At 33.0% G+C, this 22,201-nt stretch overlaps 2 protein-coding genes and 1 non-coding gene across 4 annotated transcripts; 2 read left to right on the forward strand and 1 right to left on the reverse strand.

The window, feature by feature from the left end:
* Nucleotides 1-114: 114 nt before the first annotated feature.
* On the reverse strand, nucleotides 115-12,848 carry LOC110682535 (transcription factor bHLH110-like). 2 transcript variants are annotated; one of them, XM_021858879.1, is made up of 7 exons: nucleotides 12,329-12,847; nucleotides 10,856-11,372; nucleotides 3,797-3,943; nucleotides 1,577-1,642; nucleotides 1,299-1,364; nucleotides 977-1,036; nucleotides 115-437 (listed from the first exon to the last, which is right to left on the reverse strand). In XM_021858879.1, the coding sequence occupies exons 1-7, from the start codon at nucleotides 12,478-12,480 to the stop codon at nucleotides 297-299; spliced, it is 1,149 nt and encodes a 382-aa protein (XP_021714571.1). In that variant the 5' UTR covers nucleotides 12,481-12,847; the 3' UTR covers nucleotides 115-296. The 2 variants fall into 2 exon arrangements, with proteins under 2 accessions (XP_021714571.1, XP_021714572.1); XM_021858880.1 differs by lacking the exon at nucleotides 1,299-1,364 and having other exon boundaries at nucleotides 12,329-12,848.
* A 5,843-nt stretch (nucleotides 12,849-18,691) lies between these two features.
* TRNAH-GUG lies at nucleotides 18,692-18,763 on the forward strand. The gene has a single exon. It is a non-coding gene; the product is annotated as a tRNA-His (tRNA).
* A 2,025-nt stretch (nucleotides 18,764-20,788) lies between these two features.
* LOC110682536 (bZIP transcription factor 11-like) lies at nucleotides 20,789-22,189 on the forward strand. Its single transcript, XM_021858881.1, has one exon. The coding sequence runs from the start codon at nucleotides 21,359-21,361 to the stop codon at nucleotides 21,899-21,901; it is 543 nt and encodes a 180-aa protein (XP_021714573.1). The 5' UTR covers nucleotides 20,789-21,358; the 3' UTR covers nucleotides 21,902-22,189.
* Nucleotides 22,190-22,201: the final 12 nt, after the last annotated feature.

Raw genomic sequence — 22,201 nt, forward strand, 5'->3', positions numbered from 1 at the left:
AAAAGTTATTTATATATATATATATATATATATATATATATATATACATATATATATATATATATATATATATATACATATATATATATATATATATATATATATATATATAACTTTCATAGTTTATTTTATCCGGTAAGTTGAACAACCTAATTGGCTCAACAAAGAAAAAGGAAAAAAAAAACATTGTTTTTATTATGTTTTGGGGTAGTATAATAAAAGTATACTTGATCTATGCTCTCCTTACATTAATTCCATGAGTGGAAACATGCCTAACAATACAAAAGAAAAAAAACCTAAAAAAAAGAAGGATGATTGGATGCATCCAATTGGGTTGGCGTGAGGTATGATGTCCACGAGGATGGCACAAGGCATAATCCTCTCCTTCGAAGTTCTATTCTTTCTTCTTCTTTTCCCTCTTCTTCACTTCCTAGCCCCTACAATCAACCAAATAAACACAATTCAAGCAAATTTTTTTTTTTTTTTTTTTTTTGGGTTATCAAAATATTGTTTTTAATTGTCGAACTTAACTGAATCATAATTTGCTTCACTAACATAGTATATATCAGTAACCTTTTTATTTTTATTTTACTAATAGTATGGAAATAGAAGTGTTGCTTTTAATTTCCTATTTGTAGTGCATGAAACCTATAAAGACTTAAAAATAGTCTGCAATAAAAGTAACTTAACAACTTATATTACATTTTGAAAAAGTTCCTCAATTTATAGTTTAGATTATACGGAGTAATAATTGAATTATCAAAAGGTGAAAGTTTTCTTCTTATAGATAAAGCAGATAGGACTCGATCTCATATATAAATCCTCAGTTCGCTTATTAATTAGAATAGTTTGTACAGAGTACAAAGTATATGTTTTTAAGAACCACGCCGTGGAGCTTAATTCACCTTATAAGTCAATAATTTGTCACACTTAATTAGGTTAAATTTAATGGTTAATGAATAAAGTGTTTAATTACCATTTCGAAGGGTCTAGTAGGCTTGCTACGAGAAGGCTTAGCATGAGGCATGCAAAGTGTCTGCGAAGAACAAAGAGATACATAAATATCAGTAAATTAGAGAATCAATCCAAAATGAAGGAAAAATATATACATTATAGTATAATTGACATAAATTAAAGGAGTATATATAATAATAATAATAATAATAATAATGATAATAATAATAATAATAATAATAATAATAATAATAATAATAATAATAATAATAATAATAATAATAATAATAATAATAATAATAATAATAATAATAATAATAATAATAATAATAATTAAAACTTACATGAATTTGATCTTGAAGAAATTGGATATATCCAATTGCCTCTGTCAATACAGAAGCTGTATCCGTCTAAAAAGCAAGAATGTAAAATATAATTAATTAATATAATTCGGTACGTACAAAAGTATGTATGTATGGGCAACTCATTAGTATAATACATGCTTGATTATCTCTCTAATTATTCCCTCTTTAAATAATTAATCACAATTAATAAAGAAAAATAGTGGTACGTGGCTTGATTTATAGGAAGAGAAAAAGCATAAGTGGGAACTTGAACATACCTTGCCGAAAGGTGAAACTAATTGGTGTAGTGCTGCTATCCTCTCTCCTAGTTTCTCCTTTCTAACCTAACATACATAATTACCAAATTATTGGAGTGTTAGATCAAAGGACAAACTTAATTATAGTATATATAATTAGCTAGATGTTTAATAATTGGCGCACTGCTTTTTTTTTTTTTTTTTTTTTTTTTTTTTTTTTGGATTTGATTATAACAGAAAGAGATCGAATTTCAAAATAATACTGTGATAATAACTAATACAATTGGTCTTGTATGGACCCAGTCTACAATAAATTATTGTAGACCCAAAATTTGACACTTTCAAATAATATAATCACATTATATAATTACTTTTTTAGATGATATAATTATCTTTTTGTGAGTCATATTTTGATCTCATATTAAACCATTTAATGAGATTATATAATTTTCTTTAGGATGATAAAATTTAAAAATCATCTTTTGAATGATGTAATTTACTATTTGATACTTTTTATAATAATAAATTCACTTTTTGAGTGATACATTTACATAATAGTTTCAAGATGATATAATCACTTTTGTAATAATATAATCACATTTCGAATGATATAATCGCATTCGTATGGTAAACTAGAAGGTTGGGTCTACAATAAGTTATTGTAGACCGGGTCTATTCTAGTCTTATAGTAACTAATAATGCATCTTTACTAATCTATCTATTAACTAAAACTAAAACAAAACATGCTGACATTATTAAAGGACACTTGTCAATTTCTTATGAAATTTTTTCCCGCCAAAACTATTTATGACATCATCATTTTTTTCTCTATTTTATTTTGTCCTAAGTTCTAAAACTAAACAATTACAATATTTCTTTCAAAATTAATAAATAAGATTATGATTATATTTTTTCGAATAAAGAATATTGACAACAATTTTAAATAAAAAATATATATTTAAACCGTGCAACAACACATGAGATTAATCTAGTTGTGTTACATAATATGACGCTTCTAATTATCAGCTTATCACCTATGTTTTCAATACATTGAAACTAAAAAAACAGACACTAAACTTGATGGTTAAATTCTTTTTTTTTTTTTTTTTAAAAAATGGTTGTTAAATTACAATATATGTACTCCGCACAAAAATGGTCTAGATACCTAAATACCTAATCAATACCCCCTCTCCTATCCTAATATATTCATTGTCACATCTTTATTTACCTAACTCCACTTTCTCATCTATTCAAAAAAAAAAAAAAAAAAAAAACTCCACTTTCTCATAATTAAAAGATGTGACACAATTTTACTAAAAGAGTTGTATTGTTTTCTATAGCTAGGTATATCGTCATTCCCGCAATATGTCCATTAATCTTAAATACGTTTTCCTTTTTTTTTTTTTTTAAAAAAAAAAAAATCTAATCACTGTACATTATTATTTAATTTTACAACTTACCAGAATGGTGCAAGAAACACCCCAATTACTTGATAATCCTTTGATTAGTAATTAGTAATAATATGATCATTTTACTAATTTTTCTTTAAATATTATCCCCTTTATTCATTATAATTACCAATCTCCACTTTACTAATTGCTCTGTCAAACTGAAAGTGACGCACTTAAAAGAATAGAGGAAGTATCAATACATATATCAGAAAATTTTGACAATTACCACCTTCTGTTATGTCTATTTTAGCAATTACAACCTTCTATTTTTTAAAAAAAATTACCGCCTTCTATTTTCAAAAACATCAAAAGTTACCACCTTCTTACCTCTCAACTATCACATGACGTCATTTTAGGCTCATTCTTTCCCTTCCCTCCCTATTTCCCTCACATTTCTCATTCCTAATTCGATTCTCATCCCCCCTTTCACTTTTTTCCCCCAAAAAATCAGAAACACTTCAATTCACTCCTCCAAATTAAAATTGACGAACAATTATTGGTGGTTTGGGGGAAAAAAAAGTGAAAGGGGAGATGAGAATCCAAATAGGAATGAGAAATGGGACGGAAATAGGGAGGTAAGGTAAAGAATAGGCCCAAAATGATGTCATGTGGTAGTTGGGAGGCAAGAAGGTGGTAACTTTTGATATTTTTTAAAATAGAAAGTGGTAATTTTTTGTAAAAAAAAAATAGAAGGTGGTAATTGCTAAAATGGACATAATAGAAGGTGATAATTGTCAAAATTTTCTATATATCATGTCATCAAGAAACATGTACGCTATAATTATATTACCTTAAATGGTGGGCAAGAAACCTTGGCTTGAGATTTCTTAATAGCAACTGGATTGTTGGATGTTGATGCCTTTGACTGATTACTACTACTTGAACTCCCGGCGGCTCTTTTTGTTCCCGTTAGTGATCCATTCATCAAACTTGATGTCTTCATTCATAAAGGTATAAAATTATAAATAAATATTAAATTAAAGAATAATGAAAGAAATTTAAAAAGTTAATAAGATATAAAAGGGGAAAGACTTTAATTTGTAAATTTAATCGTCTGTTTTTTTGGTTTTTTTTTAGCATGCACTGTATAAAGCTGGAATAATAAAAACTCAAATTTAAACTTCATGAGCATGCATAATGCATGCATGCAATCGAAGAACAGCTTTCTTTTGTGGACTGCTAAAATGAAATATTTGACTCTTTAATTTTGTGTTCATGCTTGCTCTGAATATGATAATATTTGGCAATTAAAGTCAGTAATTACTTTGAAACTGGCCTGGTAAAGTCATTTTACACTAATCAAAGACATGGAGTTCTTGGTATATGGTTAGTTAAATCTTTGCTTTTACCTCATCCATATTTTTGCTAATTTGTAAGTGGTTATTCCATCATAATTTAACTTTTCGGTTTTCATAGCGCTCAACTTTGATTGCCTATCTAGAGTTTAAATTAGGATGTGTTCTCTTCAACTGAATAAACTTAATTACTGTATATAATTAATTAACTTATAGAAACAAATCTTAATTTATATAATAATTGCCAAATTATATTGTTCATCATATAGTAATTAGTTTCAACAAGTTCAAGATCAATAATTGATATTTAAGCTCAGTTCTCAACTATAATAAATTCATGTTAGTAAAATTCAAATGGAAAAGAACATGGTATGGAGGACATAGTATGTATAACCTAGAGTGATGATTATAAAGACAACAATGCAATTAGTAGCATTTTCCTCAAAACAAAAAATGCAATTAGTAGCACATAGCTAAGAAATTTTTACTAGGGATTTGAGGATTTCTAATAATTTTTTATTTTTTTGATGAGATAAAGAAAATATATTACTATAAATAATATGAATATTTCTAATACAAATTTATAGAGTAGTAAAAGGATAATATTATTCGTGGGGCCACGGTCCCTTGTAGCCATGGATCTTTTGGTTCCACCTCTAATTTCAGGCAGGCCTAAATTATAGAACTATAGAGAAGGAAGAAGCTATTCACAATTTCACATGCCATTTTATACAGTATAAGCAATCATAGTCTATAAACATGCCCCCCATGTAAGGATTAAAGTGTTCAACTAACTTGCAATCAACCCACAATAGCAATGAACAAACAAGCATAACAATCAAGAACAACTTTGAAGGAATTAAAGCAAGTAAAAGGAAGACAATGTTACCGTGGGAAAACCCGAGAACCGGGAGAAAAAACCCACCCTTGCACTATGGAGTAATATTGATGATGAATGAACTCAAGAATTACAAGCATGAATTGTATAGAATTCAAATGCTCCTCACAAACCCTCTCAAAACCTCTCTATGTGTTTTAAATGTTTGTGAATAATCAACAAAGAGGCTTAGAAAAGGTATATATAGTCTAGGTAGAAAATACAATCCAACGGCTAAGATTAAAGCAAATCGCACAAGCCGAAAACGAAGCGACGAAATAGGGAGCAGGGAGGTTCGGCCGAACCTACCCAGAGTTCGGTCGAACCTGGGGTGGTTCGGTCGAACCTCCTTGGGTTTGGTCACTCCTCCTCTAGAAATGTAAACTGGTGCACCTACTGACTTAAAACCGGGTTCGACCGAACTTTTCACAAGTTTGGTCGAACCTTAACAATAAGGCAGCTTCTATGCAATCTCCTTATGTCTCCATGTATTTATCTATCTCCACACTAATCCTAACAATCTCCCACTTAGAGATAGGATCAAACATGCACCATAGACTACCACATACACACTCCTTCCTCAAGAACACTTAATACATTCATCAAAACAATTTCACCATAGCACAACACTCCTTCAAATTAATGATGGAGTCCAATTGAGGTCCTACACAACCTCAATTTGTCACTAGAAACAGCTAGTGAGCATATCCGCCGGATTCTTTGAACCAACAATCTTCCTCAAACACATCGTGCCATCCTTCACCAAACTCCTAGTATAGTGATAACGCCTCTTGATGTGTTTAGTGCGATAATGAAACATAGGATTCTTAGCCAATTGAACCGCACTTTGGCTATCACTATACAACGCACAAACATCTTGTTTCATGCCCATTTCTTCAAGGAAACCCTTCAACCATTCCATCTCCTTTCCCGCTTCCGACATAGCCACATACTCGGATTCCGTCGTAGACATAGAGATACACTTTTGGAGCTTGCTCATCCAACTAATGGCCGTACCACCAATAGTATACACATACCCCGAAGTGCTTTTGCTTGAATCATAACATCCTCCAAAATCGGCATCAACAAAACCTTCCAAAACAACTCCATTTCTCCTAAAGCAAAGAGCCATACTTGAAGTACCCAACAAATACCTCAATAGCCACTTCACGGCTTCCCAATGTCTCTCACCCGGATTTGACATGAACCTACTCACAACTCCCACTGCGTGAGCAATGTCGGGCCTCGTGCAAATCATAGCATACATCATGCTACCAACGGCCGAAGCATAAGGAACAATGGCCATTTTGTCCTTCTCTTCCCTTGTCTTTGGGCAATCCTCCTTAGTCAACTTGAGATCACTTGAAAGAGGTGAGCTTCGAGGCTTTGCATCAATCATGTTAAATCTTTTAAGCACCTTCTTGACATACTCCTCTTGAGATAACTTCAACACACCCGTTGAGCTATCCCTAGAAATTCTCATGCCAAGTATTTGCTTGGCCTCACCCAAGTCTTTCATCTCAAATCTTCTTGACAACTCCTTTTTCAAGTCATTGACAATTTCCATACTAGTTCCCGCAATCAACATATCATCAACATACAAAAGCAAGTAGATATAGCCATTGTCATACCTTTGAAAGTAGCAACAATGGTCACCTTCCGCTCTCACGAAACCATTGCCTAGCATGAAATTGTCAAACTTCTTGTACCATTGTCTAGGAGCTTGTTTCAACCCATATAGACTCCGTTTAAGCTTGCACACCAAGTTCTCTTGACCCGGAACTTGAAACCCTTCCGGTTGCTTCATGTAGATTTCCTCCTCCAAATCACCGTGTAAAAACGCGGTTTTTACATCCATTTGCTCAAGAAATAAGTCCTCCGAAACCACTATAGCCAACAAGATCCTTATAGTGGTTAGCTTCACAACCGGAGCAAAGATCTCATGATAATCAATGCCCTCCTTTTGTGAAAAACCTTTCACCACAAGTCTTGCCTTGTACCGAATTGTACCATCCGGTTCTTCTTTCTTTCGAAAGATCCACTTGCACAAAAGTGCTCTCTTGCCCTTAGGCAACTCAACCAGCACCCAAGTGTTGTTTTTCTCCAATGAAGACATCTCATCTTCCATTGCTTGCTCCCACTTCAACGAGTCACCCATGCCCATTGCCTCTTTATAACATTCCGGCTCACCGGAATCCGTCAACAACAAATAATGCAAGGATGGAGAATATCGGTGTGGTGGCTTGATTGTTCTTGATGATCTCCTCACCGTTGGTGGTGTAGATGGCTCTCCATGAACCACAACGGGCTCACCCATAACTACTCGCTCATCCGTTTCCAAGTGATCATCATCATCCGAATCACTTGAATCCGAATCCACCGGAACATGAGCACCATGTTGAGGAGATGCTTGTTGAATTTGCACCTCAACTTCTACCTGTTCAACTTCCTTATCACTTCTAACCTTACCATCTAGCTCAACAAATTCCTGCTCATCTTCAATTGATTCTTTCTCAACGGATTTCCCACCAAAGTTGTCTTTGTACAAAGAGCTCTCATCAAAAGTGATGTCACAATGCCTAACAATCTTTCGATTCTTAGGATCCCACAATCTATAACCATATTTCTCACATCCATACCCAATGAAGTAACATTTGATGGCTTTTGGGTCTAGCTTGTCTCTCTTTTCGGATTGCAAATAGGCCACACAACCAAAGGTCTTCAAGTGAGTGTAGGACACCTCCTTACCACTCCACTCCTCCTCCGGTATCTTGAATTCCAAAGGTACCGAAGGTCCACGGTTTATCAAGTAAGCTGCGGTACTAATGGCATCCGCCCAAAAACACTTTGGGAGGCCCGCAAACAACCTCATACACCTTGCCCTCTCCAGTAAAGTCCTATTCATCCGCTCCGCTACCCCGTTTTGGCGAGGTTTACCGGGAATGGTCCTCTCCAAAACAATGCCATGCTCCTTACAAATGTTTTTGTAAGCTTCCAACTCATACTCTCCTCCATTGTCGGACTTGATTGCCTTAATCTTCTTGCCCGAAACATTTTCAACCTCCGCCTTCCAAGTCTTGAACTTCTCATTCACTTCTGACTTGTGCTTCATGAAATATACCCATACTTTCCGGGTTGAATCATCAATGAAAGTGACAAAATAGTGAGAACCACCAAGGGACTTGATGGGGTATGGGCCCCAAACATCCGTGTGCACAAGTTCTAGCTTCTCCTTCTTCAAGGACCGTTTGGTTTTTGTGAAAGACACCTTCTTTTGTTTCCCAAAAACACATGTCTCACAAAATTTTATGTCGATTGATTTCAACCCCGACAACTTACCCTTTGAAGCTAGCAATTTCATCCCTTTCTCACTCATGTGACCAAGCCGAGTATGCCAAAGCTTAGTCTCATCATTTGCGGTTGTAGCAATCATGCTTTTACACCCTAAGGTAGTGTACAATGTGCCGGTCTTCGTGCCCCGAGCCACCACCATAGCTCCCTTTGACACCTTCCAAGTACCTTCACCAAACATGGTTCTATAACCGCTTGAGTCTACTTGACCCACCGAAATCAAATTTTTCCTTAGCTTAGGTATGTACCTAACATCTTCAAGTTTCCATGAGCTCCCACTTGAGGTCTTGATCATGACATCTCCCTTCCCCAAAATTTCCAACGGTTCATCATCCGCAAGGTACACCTTTCCAAACTTGCCACTCTTAAAGTTTTGGAAAATCTCCTTACATGGAGAAGAATGAAATGAAGCTCCCGAATCAAGGATCCAAGACTCAATGGGACTATCAACACTCAAGATCAATGCATCACCGATTTCATCGTTTGATGCCAAGCTAACCGATGAACTAGCATCATCGTGGTTCTTGTGGTTTGAACCACCCTTCTTCTTGGGATTAGGACATTCCCTCTTAGTATTCCCTTTCACACCACAACCCCAACACACAATGTTCACCTTCCCTTTCGACTTACTCCTCCCTCTAGACTTCGATCTTCCTCTTTGAGCACCTCTTTGTTGTCTTCCACGTCCCCTACCTTCACTAGAATAAGCACCACCCGATGACTCACCCGAGTTCTTCCTTCTCAAGCTCTCACTCAAGATTAAGTCCCTCACATCATCACACTTCAACTTTGACTTTCCGGAAGAGTTGCTAATGGCGGCTACAATGGTATCCCAACTTCTAGGCAACGATGACAACAAGATCAAGGCCCTCACTTCATCATCAAACTTAATCTCAACCGAAGCTAGTTGAGAGACTATTGAATTGAATTCATTTATATGTTCGGGGGCGGAACCACTATCATTCATCTCAATTTCAAACAAACGACGCATCAAGAACACCTTGTTCATAGCCGATGGCTTCTCATACATATTAGACAATGCTTTGATCACACCAACCGTCGTTGTCACATCTTTGACATTGTAAGCAACACTCTTAGCCAATGTCAATCTAATCACTCCAAGGGCTTGTCTATCCAATACTTTCCACTCCTCTTCCTTCATACCCGATGGTTTACTAGTAAGGGGCAAATATAGGTTCTTTTGATACAAATAGTCCTCTATTTGCATCTTCCAAAACCCAAAATCCTTCCCATCAAACTTCTCAATTCTCAACTTGCCTTCTTCCATTGCAAATCAAACACACAAAGTTTACAATAGGTTTTCAACAACAAAGAATGCAACTTGACACCCAAGACTCAAACTTTGAACACCTAAAGTTCCAAACTTTGAAACTCAATCACAATTTCAAGTTTAACACAAACCCTAAATCATCAAAACACCAAAGATTCAACCTTGGCTCTGGTACCATTTGTAAGGATTAAAGTGTTCAACTAACTTGCAATCAACCCACAATAGCAATGAACAAACAAGCATAACAATCAAGAACAACTTTGAAGGAATTAAAGCAAGTAAAAGGAAGACAATGTTACCGTGGGAAAACCCGAGAACCGGGAGAAAAAACCCACCCTTGCACTATGGAGTAATATTGATGATGAATGAACTCAAGAATTACAAGCATGAATTGTATAGAATTCAAATGCTCCTCACAAACCCTCTCAAAACCTCTCTATGTGTTTTAAATGTTTGTGAATAATCAACAAAGAGGCTTAGAAAAGGTATATATAGTCTAGGTAGAAAATACAATCCAACGGCTAAGATTAAAGCAAATCGCACAAGCCGAAAACGAAGCGACGAAATAGGGAGCAGGGAGGTTCGGCCGAACCTACCCAGAGTTCGGTCGAACCTGGGGTGGTTCGGTCGAACCTCCTTGGGTTTGGTCACTCCTCCTCTAGAAATGTAAACTGGTGCACCTACTGACTTAAAACCGGGTTCGACCGAACTTTTCACAAGTTTGGTCGAACCTTAACAATAAGGCAGCTTCTATGCAATCTCCTTATGTCTCCATGTATTTATCTATCTCCACACTAATCCTAACACCCCATGCACATTCTCAACAATCTACGTACATACTACTATAGTCCTATTTTTAGATAATTAGGTATCTCAAATTTAAAATTTAATTTTACTCAATGTTTAAGAGATAAATTTATGCCAATAATTAACATGACTACTAGCTCATACTTTGAATTTATTTTGTGTTCTTCGATCCATAGCCAAAAACAAACCCGGAATAGCGCGATAGAAAAATTTACATATAAAGTTTACCTTGTTAGACGACATGATCTTTCCAACCGGGCTAATAACTTCTTCTCCCACAACATCATATGACATAGGGCGGCTTTGAGAGCCGAAACTTGAATTATTTCCTAGGAAATCCATAGCTTGCAAGTTAAGGCCTAGTCGAGGACTACTACTCGATACTGTAGATGCTGTTGAGTTATTTGGTGAAGATACTAATCCAAGTTGATTTAGGAAACTTGTATTAGGATAACCTTGATTATTATTATTGCTCCAGTTGTTAATCTCTAAGGGGAGCTGCATTAATCCCCTACTGTAGGGCATACCACCGGAAGCAGAAGAGATCAAGCCGGTGAATGACCATGGATTTATATTATCCAAAGTAGTCGCGGTTGTAGGGTTATGGATTAGGCCACCATAAGTAGGGAATGAGCTTAGCATATCGTCTTCAATTTTAGGCATGGACGAGATTGATGTTGTACTACTGAGGAACTCATTTTCGTATGGCTTGTCGTTGAAGGTAATGTTAGTCGATGTTGTACTCCTGCAGCTTAGAATAACTAGACAAGTTAGTAATCCAGTTAACCCAAATCAAATCTAAAGGGAAAAAAGGTACTAATTCAGAGGAAAAGTAGATTGGCGCTCATACAATAATTAGCTTCAATTCATAGCTAAGAATATAATTATTGAGCTTAAAATAAATGAAAATGTTACATTATTGTATGATAATCAAATTCATATAGAAAAAAAAGGTTAATTTGTACATGTATTATTATTTTTATTTTTTTTTGAAAGACGTTTAGTACCAAATTAATTTGTACATGTAATTTACAGCAAAGAAATTCCATAATTTTTTCTTTCTATATATGTTCGTATATTCTTTTAAATTTTGTTTGTTGTAAGAACTATGTGTTCTAGCTTTTAAGCACCTTTTCTTTGCAACTAGAACAATATTCTAATAGTAAGGAATAAAAGGAACAAGACTTACATAAAACTATTTACATTCACAAGCATCAAAAAAAGGTATATATGTAGAGTAGAACAGATAAAGATTATTGACTAGATAATTAAATATGTAAAAAAAATCATGTAAATTAAACCAAGTAGACCGACATGCAACTTAAGCTAAATCTGTAATCTCTAAGTGTCCTTAAAAATCTCACTCTCATCTGATGTTAGTCTAATAACATGCAATTATATACATAAAGAGTGAAACAATTAATTAATTTGCCTGGATTTTGGAGAGAGAAAAAAAAAAAAAAAAAAAAAAACCTAATTATAAATCAAGAATATATGTATAAAGAACTAACATTAATAATGTAAATGAACATGTATTTATGTTCAACTATTATATAAAACTCATGATAGCTAGAAAATATCGAGATTTCATATTCTTCTGGAATTCTGCTGAAAGCAGCTAAGTTTAGAAAAAAGGCGGTATATAAGCTTGATTAGTTGTTAAACAAGCTAATTAATAAGTAACATGATGAAGAAACTTACGTTGGTAAGATGTTGGCGTTCCAAGGGTGAAGAGAGGAAGAAACTCCATAGCCAGAAGAAGGAATGTTTAAAGGAGAGCAATTAACAAAGTGGTCTTGAAGATGTTGTTGTTGTTGTTGTTGTTCGTGGTGCTGAAAATTGGTGGAGTCCATAATAATAGTAATGGGGTTATAAAAATTTAATTGGATCCTTTTAATTTTTTTTTTGAGATCCCAAGATGGTGTAATTATACTTTGTTGTTAAAATTATATGGCTAGCTTCTTTTTGAACTTTCTCTCTATTCAAGGAAACAACTCAGAAAACATACCCATAAAACCTCTTGCTTTTTAAGCTAGTGTACCACCTTTTTTTTTTCTAGGTTTTGTTCTTTACTCTTTCATGGGTCATCTCCCTCTAAAGTAGTCTTATTAAAAGATACTACTATTTACTCCCTTGGCCTCTTCTTTTCTTTATGTATGTTTATCAATTTTAAGCTTTATTTAATTTACCAGCATTTTAACTTTGTTCATTATCATATATAGCTAGCTCCTCTCGATCACTTTTCCCTATGTAAGATATTTCTGTTCATCAAATAATTGTTGGCTCCTAAATGATTATTCCCTCTGTCCAAAATTAATAATCACATACTCGATTGTGTCAATGCTACGTTAGGGTCGGTCTATTTGTTTTAACTTATTTTATCTTAATTATTTCAAACAAATTAAAATAAGTTTAGATGAGTTAATATCAATAATGTTTAATCTGTAATATAGTTGTGTCTCAATGTCTCCTACACACTGGCATTATTACTCTTGTTTTTGTTCATATAATTATAAATTCTTACTATTTTAGAATTTGTGACAATTGTTATGGACAGGAATACAGGATAACTGGTTCAAGTAGTAAGTAAGACTATAAAGTTGGAATGGAGAGTATCTACTATATGTATGCATGAGTCATGATCCGTTCAAAATTGTGTTTTATAGCAAAAAGATAAATCAAACTATAGGATTGTATGGATGTCCCGCTAGCACTTATCTGATGGTCTCAACCTTGTCATAACATCCAATGTGGATTCTAATTTCTTAAGACATAGCAACAACTTTTATAGTGGAATTATTTCAGTGAGTATGCTATATGTATAGTATAGACCCTACAATCTGATCTGAGACTAGTTTAAAATCAACGATTATATGAAACTATACAGAAAAAATTGTAAAATATCAATGATGTGAATCCATTCAGGTTAAAAATTTGGGAAAAAAAGTCTTCCGTTTGCAATATTTGCTTGCTTATTGCGTTCTTAAATTTAAGGTCATAGCTATAACCTTTTGAGAACAAAGGTGCTACAAGTATTAGGTTTTTACAAATTATTGCATGTATCTGTGAGCATATGATATGAGCACAATGCTAAAACTATTATGTCCGATCCATTTATCTATGGGAGTAATCCACTCGTTTATTCCGTGTTTGTTAATAATTAGGGATCTGATGAGAGCTCACTCAAAGACATTACCCTTGTACTACATGCATATATTAGTTTATCAAATAATTAATGAAAAGAAGTAGCTGGAAGTTAGTTTCCTATTCACTAACAATGATCTGGTTTCACTTTCAAAGCACAGAACGGAAAAAAAATGGATCAAAGCATCACTATCAACAGGAAAAAAAACAGGTTTGTTGAAATCAAATCAATCATAATACGGAACTTATTGTACGTGACTTTACCTCATAATCTGGTTTGATGTCGCCCTTAAAAGCACTTAGTTATAAGCTACTTAAGCTGGCTCACTGTGTAATACAGTAATATATTGTCACGTTAATTATTTGTATAAAGTATCATATGCCTTGATTGAACATGCATGCAAATGGTTGTTTTCTGCACCAAAAACCCTACAGATATTAATTATCAACATATTCGTCATTCCACATTCGATAATTGATTGTACATTTGTACTTCTAGCATTATGTAAAGTACTTCTCCGTTCATAAATGTAATACCCGCATTCTACTTCATAGCTAATTAATCACGTTTTTTTTTTAGGAAAATGTCAAATTTACTAGAATAACACATTATCAATATACAATTGAGGCTAATAATTTCCAAACAAGCCTACTAAAATGGACTCATACACTAACCTATTATATATGACGGGAATTTCAGTGAACTTATACTGAATCTTTCATTAATTATGAAGAGTTGGGACAGTTTATATGTAGTATAAAAAGTAAGATGAGGTTAGTTTTCTAGAGGTTAGGAATTGGGAGAATAAAATTAAAGACATTCAATGATGGAATAAAATCTTGTTAAGAGTAAGATATAATAGAATGGGAGAGACAGAAGCAGCAGAAACAACACATTCTTCCACAATGCCCATAAATATTGACAGAAAAAATGAATAAAAAACTTGAAAAGGAAATGAAAAGTTTGATGATGAGGAATGAGGTATATATAGAAGTATGAGCATTTTAATTTGCACTTCATTCATTCTTCTCCATACATGCATGGTCTGATCTCCCTGAAACATGTATACATGCTGACAAATTTACAATCAAACCTTTTTCATAAAAAAATATGGTAGATTCCACTACTACCTCACATGCTTATATGTTCATGTTCGTAATGTATCAGAAATTAAACAATGTATATCAATCTGCAGCGACTGTATCGTATATACGATTGGCTGAACCCTAGGATCATTAACGTGTTATAATAGACTACTAAAGACCTAAAGTAACTGGTTAATTAAGTCCGATCTCTTGTTAAAGTTATTATGTTGCTAATAATCTTTATGTACAAATTGCTTGGCCGCTATGGCTATATGGAGGATCGGTGTAATTCTAATGCATACTACGGAAATTAGTAGTTATAATTACATACTTCTTTTGTTCTTTCTAGTTTGTCCTTTATTTTGTCTTACAAAGAAGCATTCTAAATAATAAGTATGTCTAAAAGAATGAAGGGAATAGTAGTATAGTACGGAGTAGTACTTAATTTTGTATATATATTGAATTGGGCCAATTTGGCAAAGATGCTTGAAACAGTTCTTCTAATTCGCGATTTAAGTTAGAGGAAGAGTGATTGAGGTATTTTAGTTTCCCTTGATCAAAATCAAATTGAGTTTCAATCACAAATAATACTTTGGCAATAGAAAGGAGCCTAGCTTGCACATTATTACAAAAATCACCACAATTTTTGTTGTAAATTTTAATTTGATGTACGTACTTAACTCTTTATTAATAATATAATTATATGAATGGTATGTGCTCAGAAATTAAAGACCAATAATTAAGTACTCCTATTGTTATACAAAGTATAAAATTCTCAAAATTAGTTATTAATTCATCATTTTGTTTTAAGTACCTTATTATGTCACTGTCTGACCCGCCTCCTATAATATCTTACTTCCTTTAATTTATGTTTATGTATGTGCAACCTTTTTATGTTCTGGCTATTCCATCTACCAAACAGTTAGTTGATGATCCAATTTTCAACTTATCATTTTGCAAATTAATATTTAAATACAAAGTACATTTGCTAATTATTTATTTGCTTAAGTGCGATGATAATGAGCAAAAAGTACTGGAGTTGAAAACAACAGCTTAATTATTTTAGCACATCTCTTAATAATAAAATGTGGCTGCCCTTAATTCTATATAATTTTTACTACAAAGTAGATCGAATATTTTTTACAAGAATTATTTTTTTTCTGTGCATTTATCTTATTATATTAGTATCGGAAAAATTATCAGCTAATAATATGAAGTCAAATCAAACTTTATTTAATTTTTCAATATTTTTGCTTTAAATCAAACTTTTTAAAACTTTGATGATTAGGACCCAGCTCCCTAGCTATTATATTATCTAGACCATGGACAAAATTTTATTGGTCAAGCTACTTTAGTTATACTTGTATATTTATCAATTTATGTAAGTAGTGTATTATCTAATAAAGTGACGGCTTGCAGAACGAACTTTTAAGTCAATTAGGAGTATTTATCTTTGAAATCACCCTTTATTAACAATATCTATGAAAATTATCCGCTTATAATCGAAAGTCGAAACATTGGGATTCCCAGATTCCCTTTGTAGTGCTCGTTTCATGTAATCATAATTCATGAATAGAGACTACAATTCCTAGCTAGGTCTAGACATACATTGGAGATACGAAAATACAATAGTTATACGAAGTACCATACAAGCCCCGTTATTAAATTTAATATAAGCTGGTTCACTTGATAAGACTCATAATGTAAATAGTATTATAGCGAGTTTGAATAGATGGTTGATAATTAGAGATGGGAATATATGATAATGTGGTCAAGGAGCCTGGAAAGGAGGGGGATAAAGTTGGTATGAGGCGGATTAAAGTAGGGTGATTCAGAAGAAGACAAGGCATTGTAAGCAGAGAATCTACATCTTTTTCCCTATTCAAAATTTTAATTTTTCTAGGGTATGAATCCAGCTTTCAGGGACCATGGTCCTACTACTTTTTCTCATTTTGTTATTAAGGTGTTTTCATTTATATCTATTTGCGATCCTACCGAAAGATGATTAGTTGTTAATATAGTAATTCATATGTGATTGTGATTTGTTTCAATTTAACATTGATTTAGGTTTTTGTTTTGTGAGATTAATTACACATTATATTCAATGTTGTTGAAGTTCCCAATCTACACAATCATATCCTACAAGCTACAGTCCACTCTCATTTTAACAATTTAGGTCATTGCCATATTCGCAATCTAATTTGGTCAAAAACAACTGATTTTGAATTGAAAACTCACTTAACATTTTAGAATCGATGAGTTGTTATTGTTTTTAAAAGAAATAAAACTTATAACAAACACCCTCTAAATTTTATTAGAGTAAGGAGTTAATATACTCTCTTCATCTACATACAAATTTTATCCACTTTGATTCATTATTCATGTATATGATGAGTGACCTTTGTTCATTTCTTTTTTTATTTTGAGGGGTTGGCAAAAGTTTTTCCTCCCTATAACTTTGATATTATATAGTCCTTAAATAGCTCACTTGATTCTATTAATGATTTCCAATTTTATTTTATTTTTTTCATTATCCATGTACTTCAATTCATTTTGATTATCTTTGGTGATTTTCTTAATTACAAGAATAATTAGGTGGTTTTTGTTATGTTCATTTCAGTGTATCTTTTTAAAACATAAACTTATAATCAATTAGTTCAGTACATATGCGTCAAACTTGGTAATATGTGTTTCTTTATTAATTATGTGAATAAATTGTAAAAGAAGGAGAGTATGGAGTATTGTACATTACACATTATTTTGTGTGCTATTATTATTTGATTAAATCCTCAGCTCGTATATGTAACTTTTTCGAATGAGAAATATAAGTTGAATAAAAGGTCAATAATGTTTGACAAATTAATTAATTAAGCAAGCAAGCTAAGAGTTTCTAAAATGATCATCTACATCTTAGCTGCAGCCGACCAAGAAAGCAAATTTTAATACTTGTATATGACAGAACTTTTATATATTTTTATTTATGTAGAAAGACCACTTGGTTTTATTATTATTTTTTGGTGCACGCGAAAGGAAACTTTCAGTGCACTATCAATGGCCAAAATTCGATCCGCATCAATTTTTTAATTACAAAGTAAAACATTACAGTATAATTGGTCGTACTGTATTTAAATACCCACCTCTTCATCATATTATCCATAATGTTACCCTTAATTGCATTTCTCTACCTATTGCCTCGTTTGAATATATAATAGTTTGTTGCAAATTACTCGAATCATTTTAATACAAGTATGTGTATATTTTAGGATTTGTTCATATTTATTAAACTGAGGTTAGCTGAGCTGAAGTGCTGAACTGAACTGAACTGATTGGAGCTGAAGTTAACTGAAATTAAGCAGAAGTGAACTGAAATTAAGCAGAAGTGAATAGACCCTTAGTTTCATTATTATAATTGAAGATACTGATTGTCAAAGTTGTACTCTATCAATTATTGTATGTTGGTAAATGTATCCATAGTGATTCTAGTATCATATCTCGGTCTCTCGGACGGACAAGAAAATTGAAAAAAAGTGAGAGAAGAATTAGTATTAATTACTTTCCTCTTAATATAATACTTAACTACAGTAGCATATAAGAAAGTTTTATTGGTTTGAATTATTGAGTATCAATATTAATTCACGGTCAAGGTATTACTTCGTTCTAAGTTGTAACACACTGTATTTTCTATAATTTGCTTAAAAGTAATAAGTGAAGCTTTAGAGTTTAGATCAAATAAAAGAAATTCATGCATATTCTATGACTGGAAACATACTTTGTCTAGCGTTTGTCTGGCTTATGTGATATTATTATACACAATAAAACATATTTTACAGCAAAGTGGCTGTAGTTTAGTGGTTAGAATTCCACGTTGTGGCCGTGGAGACCTGGGCTCGAATCCCAGCAGCCACATTTTTTACGTTCTGCCTTTTTTTTTTAACGCTGAGTCTGTTTTCCTGCTACTCTATCAGTCTATTGGGCAGGATATTAGAGCCCATTGGATCAGATAAAACCCATTGGACCCAATGACCTTGAGCTTTAGAGATTATACTTCGAAAATGTTGACATGCTGAGACAATTCCAAAATTCAGACAATTCCAAATATGTAACCAAAGTAGTCAGTTGCTACAAATTTAGGATTGGACCTGCCTCTGATCTTCCTAAATATATTACCCAATTGCAACCAGAGAAGCTATAATCCCTTCGCTTTGTTTACTTTATTGGGATATCTTTATTGTTATTTTTACGGGTTATAAATTTATAATTGCTGAAATTATAATGAATATGGAAATAATCAAGCATGTTTAGGGAAAATGGTGGGTTAATGGACAACTCATGGAGTGATTTTGAGATCATAAGTTTGAATCCCGCCATTTCTTCTACTCCATATACTATTACTATTACTATTACATCTCACCACATTATGGCAACAAAGTTTGAGCCCCGCCATTTCTTCAACTCCATATTACATCCCAGTATCCCACTACAATTTATGGCAACCTAATAGACATCAAATTTTATAACCGTTTCTCTCTTGCTATGATTGATATTGAATTATATTCTCATCTTTTTAATCGAAATAAAAATAACTTATTTGGTCTACATTTAAAATCGAACCTAAATTTATCTTTGATTGTCAATAAAAAAATAAAAAATAACAAAATTATAAAAGTTTTCCGCGATTTGTGCAATATAATTTAGACGAATACAAAAGCCTCTACGGAACACTGATTATAAATAAATACTCAAACTTAGGGCATGTTCGGCGCTAGTTTTTGAGTAGCTTTTAGTGGTTTGACCCAGTCAAATCACTACTTAACAAAAAAAGTGAGTGTTTGGCAAAGTAGTGGTTATGGTAGCTTTTAGTGGTGGAGGTAGCTTTTATGAAAAGTTAGAAAGATTAGCTTTTGAAATTAGAGGTAGCTTTTGAGGTAGCTGTTAAAAATTTAATCTATAGTTTTAAAAATAAAATGTTGATTTTTATATGTAACAGCTAGTCAACCGCTACTTTACCGAACCTTCATATCTAAATTATTTATCTTCACAGCTAACAGCTTGTTGATAGCTAACAGCTACATACACAGCTCACAATTATCTCCACAGTTACAGCTACCTTCACAGCTATATTTTGCCGAACATACCCTTAAAAAATAAAAAACAAACGGTGGCCAATTTCAAAGCACCTATTTTAGCATCTCTATTTACCACCAAATATGATTGGAGATCTTCAATCCTAAAAAAAAAAACAGAAAGAGTATGATAAGAAATCATTGGCGTTGAATCCTTGATGTCGTGTGACAGCTTGCATTTGGAATGATCCACCGCCACCATTTTAATTAGAAACATTTAAACTACTCATTATAATTTTGTTAATTTAGTTTCAAGACTATTTCTGTGAAGAGTGCTCCAACTTCATACTCCGAACCTTCGTAAAATAGAGAGCCCACGTTGTCCTAAATCCCAATTCTCAAAATTTTGATCATGTTTAATGTATAGTAATATACAAGTCCAAATTTATTATTAATAAGGTTTTGATTTAGTCCTTAAGATTTAAGAATGAATGTTTGTGTATGATATAAATTGTATGTTTAATTTTCCCACCTCACATTAAGCTCTAGTTATAATTTTTATTAAGAGATAAATTGTGATTTAAACATTTTATAATGACAAAAAACTTGTATATAAGGCCTAGTGAGTATATATATTAGTAAGAAATTATTATATTATTTTCTCTAAATGATCTAATGACAACAACTAACCTTCACAAGTTGCAATTAAATATACATAATAATTATACAAATAATACATGGTCTAAACTCAAAAGTTATACACACACTTAGGTGAAGAAAAAATCTCAACCATTGATTTTGGATTTAAATATAATGAAATAGTACTCAATTAGGTTGGACTACTATAAATGGCCTATTGGAGTACTTTAAAAAGTATCTTTAGAGTTAATTAGTAGTAAACAATAATCAATCACTTGTTATAAAATACAACCTTCACCCATCACCAAAACCTCTTTAATTTCTCCTCCACACTTTAATTTCCTTCTCTCTTTTTGGTTTAATAAGTTTTGTTTTTTTTGTCAAGTTTTTCTTTCTTCCTTCTTCTTCATAGATTGGCTCATCTTACAAGCTTCCTCCAACCCAAAAATAATCCAACCAATTTTCTCTTTCGATCTCTCTTACACATCTTGATTCCATATTTACATACACGTACCAAACACAAACATGAAATAAAATTAGATGATTAAGATTGAAACCTACCATCATTTGTATTCTTAATGTCTCCTATAATCAGTGAAGTCCTCCTCTGTGGGTTCACCATCAACTCCGCCCTTCGCCGTCGTACCCACCTTGTCTCCTCCTTCTCTGTTGTCTTCCTCTACTGGTTCTACGTTTTCTCATGAACTAATCACCTTCTTCAACAAATATAAATATATATATACATATATTTATTTTCTTTGTTACGTACGTATAGTATAATTATATATTGTTAACATAGATGGCTAGTTCAACTTCATCTGTAAGTCCACAACAGCAAGTTATTGTTCATAACAACAATTCATCATCTGGATCCGAGGCAGACCCTCAACAAGTCATGGATACAAGGAAGAGAAAGCGTATGCAATCCAACCGCGAATCAGCAAGGCGATCCCGCCTTCGAAAGCAGAAACATCTAGACGATCTAGCAGTTGAGGTGAACGAGCTTAAGGCTCAAAACAACAAGATCTTGTCCACCACAAACGGTACCACGCAGCTTTACCTAGACGTTGAGGCAGAGAATTCTGTCCTCAGGGCTCAGCTAGCTGAGCTCAGTAATCGTCTTCAGTCACTTAATGATATTATTAACTGCCTCAGCGTCAGCAACAACAACATTAATAATAGTAACGTTATCTTTAGGACTACTACAAGCAGTGAATGTGATGATCAAGAGAGCTTTGGAAGCTTTGATCTTGATTTTGATGATGGTTTTTCGATGAATTCGTGGGGGTTTTCATTTGCCAATTATCCTACCGTGCCTACCCAGGACATATTCATGTGTTGATCGATGTTATTAATTAAAGGTGTCTACTTCAGATGGGTTCGTGTACAAATTTAATGTTAACAACACAATATGAATCCCGCAATTAATAAGATTTTACTTGGTATGTGTTATTAATAAGGGAGAAAGTATGTGGTTTTGTTATGTTATCAAAGTGTAATGTCAAAGTACATTGGAATCAAATTACATGTTAAAACATCATTAGTATGCAGGCATTATTGTAATGTAGCCATTATTGTGTGTAATGCGTCATATGACGCAGATACTTTATTTTGGACTTTTTCAATTAAATTTTGCGTACAT

The sequence above is a fragment of the Chenopodium quinoa genome, unplaced genomic scaffold, assembly GCF_001683475.1.
Source record: "Chenopodium quinoa cultivar QQ74 unplaced genomic scaffold, ASM168347v1, whole genome shotgun sequence".
In the NCBI taxonomy this organism is placed as follows: domain Eukaryota; kingdom Viridiplantae; phylum Streptophyta; class Magnoliopsida; order Caryophyllales; family Amaranthaceae; genus Chenopodium; species Chenopodium quinoa.